The sequence below is a fragment of the Balaenoptera acutorostrata genome, chromosome 15 (genome assembly GCF_949987535.1).
Source record: "Balaenoptera acutorostrata chromosome 15, mBalAcu1.1, whole genome shotgun sequence".
In the NCBI taxonomy this organism is placed as follows: domain Eukaryota; kingdom Metazoa; phylum Chordata; class Mammalia; order Artiodactyla; family Balaenopteridae; genus Balaenoptera; species Balaenoptera acutorostrata.
Genome location: NC_080078.1, coordinates 74,822,888 through 74,833,110, shown reverse-complemented (window position 1 = coordinate 74,833,110; position 10,223 = coordinate 74,822,888). Strand labels below are relative to the sequence as shown.

Genomic DNA, 10,223 nt, shown 5'->3' with positions numbered 1-10,223 from the left:
TGATCTTCCAAGCTCCCCTGAGGTCCACTCAGGCAGGCAGCTCTCCTGTTTCTGAAACCAGGGGAGGGGCGGTGGGAGGTCGTGCTGTGGTGACATGTTCAGCTCCCTGCTTCCCCTCTGCCCACACCCCTTACTCCTTTTTCTACCCAGAAAACACGGTTGCTTCCCCAGAGGACATGCCTTCCTCCAGTTCAGCTTCAGCCTCAACCGCAGTGCCAGGTAAACAGCGAGTGTCCATCGAGTTGAGAAGCCGTGGCAGCGGTTGCAGGAAGGTGTCCTGCGTCACACCTGTCTTCTGAGTTAGGTAGGGGTAGGGGTGCGGGTGACAGGTATTGATGCTGAGATGGGATGACACCTGCAGGAGCTGAAAAGAAGGACCTGAGCTAACACACTTCTGATCACTTAGCTGTCATTTAATTTGCTCTCGTTCCCCCACTGACTGTCCATCACCTGCCGTGCACTGCTCTAGGTGCTGGGATGATCCCTGAGTCAACATATTGGACAAAATTCCACCTGTGGAATCACAGTCTGTGTTTCCACGAGACCCACAGGCAGAGTCAAGTCTGAGAAGTGCTGTTACTGGGCATTTCGCCCCAGCAGGCAGAAGCAGAAAGCCTGGTTAGGTGGGGAGATTACGCAATAAACAGGACTGACCCCAGCTCCTCCCCTTCCTCACTCCCCTCCTCATTGCCTGATCCCACCCCTCAGCTGGGTTATGAAAAGCTCTGTCAGCCCCCAGGTTTCCTCAGAAGCCCTCCTGCGAGGCCACGAACATGAGACGGCTCTGCCTCTCCGTCGCCCTTCTCGTCCTCCTGGGCACCCTGGTGGCCTGCGCCCCGGGGGGTAAACACAAGAGCCATGCCAGAGGTAAGTCCCGGCTCACCTCACCTCTGCAGGCTGGGGGGGATGAGGCGAGTCCATGGAGGGGCTGGGGAGCAGGGGCGGGGTGGGTGCTGACAGCCCTCTCTGGATTTCTCCTGGGAAGTTGGGCAGTTTTAACTCCAGGGATATTTCATGACTGTCAATAGGAAAAAAATTAAAAGTCAAAATTTTTAAATATATATCCCGTTGACCTCTACCAGATCAGGAATCCCATCTCTGACACTCTCTATTCCTGGTCAGTGCCGTGTCCCTGAACTTCACTGTAGTGTAATAAAAAGATCAATATTTGATCCTTGTCCTGGTTCCTGGAACAGACCTCCTGAAACTCCTGGAATTTACTGTCTTTTTTATGGTAATGAGGTGAGTAAAGGAATGGGACCCGAGAGACCTTCAGAGTGGGGCTGGTCTCCAGAAAAACCCAATCATGTGTTTAGAGGCTAGAACTTTCATCACCCCACATCCCAGCACCTCTGGGGTGAGGGGAGGGTATTGAGATGGAGATCAGTCACCAATGGCCAATGATTCAATCAATATGTCTATTTATTGACACTTCAAAAAAACTCCATAAATATTGGGGTTCAGAGAGCTTTCGGGGTGGTGAACAGATGGAGGTGCTGTGAGGGTGGTGTGCTCCCCTAGGGCACTGAGCCTCCGCACACCTCTCCTCCCCCTTTGCCCTACGCATCTCCTCCATTTCGCTGTCCCTGAGCTTTATCCTTTATAATAACATGAGAACGGTAAGTAAAGTGTTTTCCTGATTTCGGTCACCACTTCTATTGGTTATTGAACATGGAGGTGGGGTCATGGAACCTATGATTTTTTAGCCAGTGGGTTACAAGTGTAACTCGGGATCACGTGGCTGGCGTTTGAAGCAAGGACAGTCTTGAGCCCTCAACCTGTGGGATCTGCACTAACTCCACGGATTTAGTGTCAGAAGTGAATTGACTTGTGGGATGCCCAGTGGATGTTTGGGGAATTGGTTAATGTTGGTAGAGACACCACATATTTTGTGTCAGGGAAAAACCCAGACTCACTCTTCCCTGTGATTCGGGGGCTCAGGTGAGTCTCAGAGATAGGGGAATAATGAACATGGGACACTGCACCCAGAAACTCTTACCAGTTTTCTGTATTTTCAGAATTCCTGGCAGAATCAGGTAGTTTATCAAATGGATTGTGATATGATACTATCTTGTCCTGACCCTACGACCCACATGCCGTGTGTCCCGGGGCAAGTCATCTGCAGTTTCCTCACTGAACTGGGGAACCATGTTACATGGGTTCTTTGAACAGCTTACCAGTCATGCATTTAAAGAGTTTAATCACATTTCATGGCCAATTTTGTCCGTTTTCCACCAAGGTGGAAAAATTAATCTGAAAAACTTTCTCTACCCACCTCCTTTGGGCAAGAAAAAATATTTAGGTGTCAAATAATGATTATTCCTCTAGTATTAAAATTAATCAGAAAGACATGGGACCACTGAGCAGAGCAACTGCAGGGAAAGCAAGAAACACAACGCTTGTGTGAGTTGGCTCCTGGGACCAAGGCTGATACAGTCTTAGTGAAGGCTCAAGGCCCTTTCCCTTGCCCTGCCAACCTTTTAAAAAAATATTTATTTATTTGGCTGTACCAGGTCTTAGTTGCGGCATGCAGGATCTTTTGGTTGCAGCATGCGGGCATGCAGAATCTTTAGTTGTGGCATTCGAACTCTTAGTTGCAGCATGTGGGATCTAGTTCCCTGACCAGGGATTGAACCCAGACCCCTGCATTGGGATCACAGACTCTTAACCACTGGACCACCAAGGAAGTCCCTCCTTTGTCCCCTTTTCACAATTATTTTATTATCCTTTCAAGATACAGAATGTTAAAGGTAGATTGATAATTATGTAGACCTGCCCCATCATCAAGTAGACTTTGCACTAACAGGAATTCCATTATATCCATTCTATTCAGTGATTGTGCACTTGGCGTGAGCATGAAATGGGAGATTTATTCCCTTGCCATATATTTATTAAGTCCCCACAAAGCATGGTTCTTGGTGTGGGGAAAGAACTGTAGACAAAATATGGCAAAATACCTTGCCTTCTAGGAGGGAGACAGACAATAGCAAAAGGGGGGAATACTAAGCTAGGCTATGAGTGTTTTGAAGGTAGAGAGTGATGGGGATAAAGGAGGCTGTGCTCTTTCTGTAGACTGATCAGCGAACCCCTCTGTGATGAGGAGGCACTGGAGCAGAGGCTGCAGCAAGAACATGCCTGGTGTGAACCAGCAGCAGCAATTACCAGGGTGGCTGGAGCTGAGTGGGTGGGGGTGGGGGGGACGTGGAAGGAGATGAGGCAGAGAGGCCATGGGGGCAAGTAGGACTTTATAAGAATCAGAATTTGACTCAGAGAGATGGGGAGTCACTGAGAGATTTGTCGTGGGAACAATGGGGTAGGACTCAAGTTGTAACAGGATCCCTGCAGCTGCAGTGTGCAGAATGGCCTCTAGGGGGCGAAGGGCAGAGACAGAGAGGCCCAGGGAGCAGGCTGCTGCAGTCGTCCAGGTGAGCAATGATGGAACGTGTACCTATGTTGTACCCTGGGTCGATGCCAGTTCTTTTGAATAACATGAATGTCTTGCTGTGTTTAGGTTTCTATGGAGGCTTCATTACCTAGTCATGATGCATTAAATCATTAGCCATTGGTGACTGTTCAACCTCCAGCTCTTCTCCAATCCCTGAGGTTTGGGGTTGGGGGACGGTGGATGGAAGGCCTTGGAGGAGAGTAGGAATGAAAGTTGCAACCTTCCTGTCAGGCAGTGGTTTCCCCTGGCAACCTGAGCCCATTCTGGGGTTACCAGGGTCTTCCCAAAAGTCACCTACATCACATAACAAAAGACACCGTTATTGCTCTCAGCATTTAAGAAATACTAAGGTTTTTAGGAACTTCCCTGGTGGTCCAGTGCATAAGACGCCGTGCTCCCAATGAAGGGGGCCCAGGTTCGATCCCTGGTTGGGGAACTAGATCCCGCATGCATGCCACAACTTAAAGTTCGCATACCACAGCTAAGAAGTCTGTGTGCTGCAACTAAAAGATCTTGCATGCTGCAACTAAGACCCGGTGCAGCCAAAATAACTAAAGAAATATAAAACAAAACAAACAAACCAAAAATTCTTTAAAAAGAAAAAGAAATACCAAGGTTCTTAGGAACTCCGTGCCAGGAAAATGACAAAGAACAAATGTATATATTTCTTATTATAAATCACAATATCAATATAGTGTCAATATTCAATTTATACAGTCCCCATGAGGTAACAAAAGTGAACACACTGGTATGTTTTCTTCATGCCTTTCTCCATTACAGCCTGATGTCTTCACATTTTTATTAATGGTGGAAACCTTTTACCATATACATAAGTGCAGAGAATAGTATTATAAAACCCAGGTACCAGCTCCAGTAATTATTGATATATGGTGAATATTTTTTTACCTGTATCCTCCTTTTTTTTTGGTAGAGGTTTTTTTTTTTTTCCAACTTTATTGAGATATAATTGACATGGGTAGAGTTTTTTTGTTTGTTTGTTTTTGGCTGGTTTGGGTCTTCGTTGCTGCACGTGGGCTTTCTCTAGTTGCAGCGAGCAGGGGCTACTCTTCATTGCGGCGCGTGGGCTTCTCATTGCGGTGGCTTCTCTTGTTGAGGAGCACGGGCTCTAGGCACACAGGCTGCAGTAGCTGTGGCTGGCGGGCTCTAGATCTCAGGCTCAGTAGTTGTGGCGCACGGGCTTAGCTGCTCCGCCGCATGTGGGATCTTCCCAGACCAGGGCTCGAACCCGTGTCCCCTGCATTGGCAGGTGGACTCTTAACCACTGCGCCACCAGGGAAGCCCCAACATGGGTAGTTTTTTGAAGCTAATCAAAGGCATCATACCAATTAATCTTAAATACTTCATGAAGGAGATATAAACTTTTACATGATTACCATATCATGGTCATGCCTAGCAACATTAATAATAATGTCCCAGAAAGCAGGTTGTCAAATGGCCTTTTCAATTTGACCAGCCCCCAGAACCCTAACATTCTCTATCGCAGACAAACTGGTGGTTTCAGTTGTTGACCTTGTAGACCGAGCTGTGATGATGGCCCTCATAACTGACCCATAGCCCCTCCCATCCCAGCAGGTTCTCAGCCTGCCTTCTGCCTGGAGCCTCATTACACGGGTCCCTGCAGGGCCCGGAAGATCAGGTACTTCTACAACGCCAAGTCCGGGCAGTGCGAGATCTTTATATATGGCGGCTGCCGAGGGAAGAAGAACAGCTTCCTGACAGCAGAGGATTGCATGAAGACCTGCGGTGGTCATGCGGGGACCTGGGGGTAAGAAAGGGGGCAGGGCAGGGTAGGAGGGGAAGGGCTGGGGAAAGAGGTGGAGCTCAGGGGGCCCCACACCATTCACACCTGCACAGTGTCTTTCCTCCTCGCTGCCTCCCAGGAGAAGTGGCTGCGGTGTCCTGGGAAACCACACACTGAGAACATCCTCCACGGGCCAGCTTGGCAGAAGGTCACCCCTAGAAGCCCCGTCATGAGAATCTGAGCCTCCTCACAGGCTCCCCTTTTCTCAGATGGGAACACTGAGTCAGCCGCCCTACAGAGCAGGTCTGCAGAGCTCCTGAGCTCCCCACCTAGGCTTGGAAACTCACTTCCTTCTTGTTGGTCATTCCGGTTCTGGAGCGGACTTTGGCTGCATATTTCTGGGAAAGTCTAGGATCTGTCAAGATGAGCGGTGTCCAGGTCTGGGGCTTCAGAGATGTCAATCAGCAAGTTCCTTTCTTTTTGCAGAGGATCTGCGAGCTGTGCTCCCCCGAAACTCTGAACTCAAAGAGGACGCACACAGGGCTGGGCTGCGGCTGCTTCTGAAACAGTTTGATGTCCTCTGAGTCCTTCTCTACCCCACCCTCCTCAGCAGAACCCTGCCTCTTTCCTTCCCCCCATGGGTCTACTTGCTTTAGTTCTGTCTCGTCCAGTCGGCTCTAAGCACCAGGAGAACAAGTCTTCCCTTTATCCCTAGCACTTAGCACAGGTCCTGGCACGAAGGAGACAGTCCATAATTACTTGAGGAAGGAAAGAATGAATGCAGATGCACATTCCTCACAGTGGGAGAGATCTTTTCAATAAAGAAGCCCCTTTCCCTCACAGTGATGTTGCACATTTTCCTTTCTATGGCTTCAAACTGTCTGTCTTATATTCCAATAAATTCATATTCAAATTAAACTAAGTGGAGTGGACTCTGTGGTTTGCAACTAAGAACCTGAACCAATAGGGTCCATGGAGATGCTGGTCCTTCTCACTATTCTGCAGAGCAGTGGGCACCTCCCCTTTTCCTGTCCTCAGACTGGGCCCTGCCAGGTATAGGAAGCACACCCATTACAGCACCATCTACCTCTGAATGGCCACCCCAAGCTACACAAAAACCCGTGGGACAGACACCTCAACATGAAAACTTTCGTTCCTTACTTCTTGGGCCAGGTCAAATTTGGGTACACGTTGTTCTCCTGGACTTTCAGAAGGAGAAAAGAAGAAACATGTGGCTTAATCATCCATTTTTCTGAGGAATCCCCTTGCCTGAGGTCACGTGTGGGAGGGGGCTTCTTACTTCAGTTAAAGAAGGGCAACTACCCTTTTAGTGCGCCAGGCTCTGTGTTAGCATTTTGCCTGCATTCTTCGACTAATCATCCTAAGAATCCTTCAAGGGAGGAAACGGCGACATAGCAATGTCACTTAACTGCTGTATGAGTTTCCTAACACAGGAGGTCCAAGCTCTCCCAGGTAGAGTGACTTTGACAGTGTTTTCATGCTCCTGCCTCTGGGAAGATGTGGGATGGAGGCACCTTTGGAGAACAGAGAGTATCTGGTTCACTACAGATGAGCAAATTGAGTCACGGGGACCACAAGTGTAGTATTTAAATAAACAAAGATACAGATTAGTGCTGGTTCTGTTACTCACTTCTTTGTAGTCTTGGGCAAATTTCTCAACATCTCTGAGCTTTACATTCTTTAATTTTGAAATAAGGATAATGCTTGTACTTGCTAATGTCTCTAGCCAGAGACCACTAAAATCACTCCCGTTCCTAGTTGAACTAGCTGGGTTTATTACTCACTGCAGCAAGGAAGAGCAATCACCTTGGAAAACAATATGGTATCTTATTAAGAGAATGTTAGAAAGAACTTACAGGACGTGGGCTTGTGTTGGGTGATTTTGGGGAGGGTTTCAGGAAGCTGGCTTTCCTCTGGATGAATGCTGTCAGGAAGTGGGGCAGTTCTCCGAATGGGTATCTTTATCTTAACTCTAAGAAGGGAAGACTAGATAGAAGTTAGAGCTGTATTTGGTAAAGCAGCATCAGTTACTCATATGAGGCAGAATAGGGGGATGCTTGGTCATTTGGGTGGCTTGTATAATTTAGCTGGTTTTGTCTGTGTTTAAACATGATTACAGAGTGTCCTATTTTTGTCATGATATATCATGGTCCCAGAATGGCCTTGTTTGATGTTGATGTCTTGTGAAATGTTTACATTCATCAGGAGAACTTAAGGCCAGTGATGGTGCCAGGTCAGCCCCCGAATCCGAGTTTGCTTTTCTCCTTCTCTATCAATCTCAGAGAACTATGATGAGAATTAAGAGGATGTGATATTTGTAAAATGCTCTGCACAAGTGTTGAGACTAAGGCCTCAATGAATGACTGTTCTGATAACAATAATAGTAGTAAATAAGTTGCAAATTGTAACAAATAATTTATTTAATATATTAATAATTATTATTTTATAACAGTGTAATGGAAAAGGACTTATTACTAATTAGAGGAATTTGACTTCAGTAGGTGTGGATATTGCTGTGTGATCTTGGGAAAGTCCCTTCACCTCTCTGAGCCACAGTTTCTTTCTTTGCAAAATAGGATGCTGGTATCTGCCTTAAGAAAAACACGGGTATTTGGGGAACTACATTGATTATGGTGCTGAAGTTCTTTGAACACTTCTGACCAACCCACTTTTTTTTTTTTAATTTAAGTATAATTGATTTACAATGTTGTGCCAGTCTCTGCTGTGCAGCAAAGTGACTCAGTTATATACACATAGACATTCTTTTTTTATATTCTTTTCCATTATGGTTTATCACAGGATATAATATAGTTCCCTGTGCTATACAGTAGGACCTTGTTGTTTATCCATTCTAAATGTAATAGTTTGCATCTACCAACCCCAAACTCCCAGTCTATCCCTCTCCTTCCCCGCCAACCCCTTGGCAACTACAAGTCTGTTCTCTCTATGAGTCTGTTTCTGTTTTGTAGATAGGTTCATTTGTGTCATATTTTAGATTCCACATATAAGTGATATCATAGGGTATTTGTCTTTCTCTTTCTGACTTACTTCACTTAGTATGATAATCTCTAGGTCCATCCATGTTGTTGCAAATGCCATTATTTCATTCTTTTTATGGCTGAGTAATATTCCATTGTATATATGTACCACATCTTCTTTATCCATTCATCTGTCAATGGACATTTAGGTTGTTTCCATGTTTTGGCTATTGTGAACAGTGCTGCTATGAACATAGGTGCGCATGTATTTTTTTTTAAGTCTTTTTGGCTATAGTCTTTTTTTTGATAAATTTATTTATTTTTGGCTGTGTTGGGTCTTCGTTGCTGCACGCGGGCTTTCTCTAGTTGCAGGGAGCAGGGGCTACTCTTCGTTGTGACATGCAGGCTTCTCATTGCGGTGGCTTCTCTTATTGCGGAGCACGGGCTCTAGGCGCATGGGCTTCAGTAGTTGTGGCTCGCGGGCTCTAGAGTGCAGGCTCAGTAGTTGTGGCTCACGGGCTTAGTTGCTCCATGGCATGTGGGATCTTCCCGGACCAGGGATCGAACCCGTGTCCCCTGCATTGGCAGGCGGATTCTTAACCGCTGCGCCACCAGGAAAGTCCCTGCATGTATCTTTTTGAATTACAGTTTTATCTGGGTATATTCCCAGGAGTGGGATCGCTGGGTCGTATGGTAATTCTATTTTTAGTTTTTTAAGGAACCTCCATACTTTTTTCCGTAGTGGCTGCACCAACTTACATTCCCACCAACAGTGTGGGGGGGTTCCCTTTTCTCCACACCCTCTCCAGCATTTGTTATTTGTAGACTTTTTAATGAAGGCCATTCGGAACTGACACCTCATTGTAGTTTTGATTTGTATTTACAAAGGTGCAAGCCTTTGTTTGTGGCATCATTTGCAAATATTTTCTCCCACTCTGTAGGTTGTCTTTTCAGTTTTTTTTTTTTTTTTTTATGGTTTCCTTTGCTGTGCAAAAACTTGTAAGTTTGATCAGGTCCCATTTGTTTATTTTTGTTTTTATTTCTATTGCCTTGGGAGACTGACCTAAGAAAACGTTTGTACGATTTATGTCAGAGAATGTTTTGCTTATGCTCTCTTCTAGGAGTTTTGTGGTATCATGTCTTATGTTTAACTCTTTAAGCCATTTTGAGTTTATTTTTGTGCATGCAGACCAACCCACTTTTTTTTTAAACATCTTCATTGGAGTATAATTGCTTTACAATGCTGTGTTCGTTTCTGCTGTATAACAAAGTGAATCAGCTATATGTATACATATATCCCCATATCCCCTCCCTCTTGCGTCTCCCTCCCACCCTCTCTATCCCACCCCTCTGGGACGAAGTGAGAGAGTGGCATGGACATATATACACTACCAAATGTAAAATAGGTAGGTAGTGGGAAGCAGCTGCAAAGCACAGGGAGATCAGCTCAGTGCTTTGTGACCAACCCATTTTTAAAAGTACATGGAGTATTAGTTTCCTTCGTTCCCGGCTGCTTTTAGATTTTTTTTTTTGGATGCAGACCATTTTTAAAGTCTTTATTGAATTTGTTACAGTATTGCTTCTGTTTTTTGTTTTGGTTTTTCGGCCCCGAGGCATGTGGGATGTTAGCTTTCCAACCAGGGATCAAACCCGCACCCCCTGCATTGAAAGGCAAAGTCTTAACCACTGGACCACCAGGGAAGCCCCCCTGGCTGCTTTTAAAGTGTGCTGTCCACTGCATTAAAAAAAAGAACAAATAGAATTTGGGGGGATGTCACCTTTCATAAGCCCCCTCAGGAAATTCCTCAGTGCCCAAGGAGTGTCACTGTTTCCTGAAATGGTCCCTTTCTTCCTCAGAGGTCACCTAAAGCCCTTTTGCTTCAGTGATAGGTCTCACCCAGTTCCAGTTCCTTGCCCACCTCATCCCACCCTTTATTTGACGCTCTGGTGTCTCAGAAATGTAGGTGGGATTGGGGGCTTCTGCTGATTCTCTTTGGGATCAGGTCACTTGTTCTTC

General features: G+C 46.0%; 1 protein-coding gene across 2 annotated transcripts; it reads left to right on the top strand.

Moving 5' to 3' along the window:
• The first annotated feature begins 724 nt into the window (after nt 1-724).
• Nucleotides 725-6,125, top strand: LOC102997139 (serum basic protease inhibitor-like). Of its 2 annotated transcripts, none has more exons than XM_057529464.1 (3): nt 725-867; nt 5,039-5,231; nt 5,694-6,125. In XM_057529464.1, exons 1-3 carry the CDS (start codon nt 774-776, stop codon nt 5,725-5,727), a joined length of 321 nt encoding a protein of 106 aa, XP_057385447.1. In that variant the 5' UTR covers nt 725-773; the 3' UTR covers nt 5,728-6,125. The 2 variants fall into 2 exon arrangements, with proteins under 2 accessions (XP_057385447.1, XP_057385446.1); XM_057529463.1 differs by having other exon boundaries at nt 5,036-5,231.
• Nucleotides 6,126-10,223: the final 4,098 nt, after the last annotated feature.

Bases quoted from the DNA above. Each gene is read 5' to 3' on its own strand.
- LOC102997139 (XM_057529463.1), top strand. From the start codon at position 774: ATGAGACGGCTCTGCCTCTCCGTCGCCCTTCTCGTCCTCCTGGGCACC. The intron at 868-5,035 runs GTAAGTCCCGGC...CTCCCATCCCAG, and splicing joins ACACAAGAGCCATGCCAGAG to CAGGTTCTCAGCCTGCCTTC. The intron at 5,232-5,693 runs GTAAGAAAGGGG...TTCTTTTTGCAG, and splicing joins GGTCATGCGGGGACCTGGGG to AGGATCTGCGAGCTGTGCTC.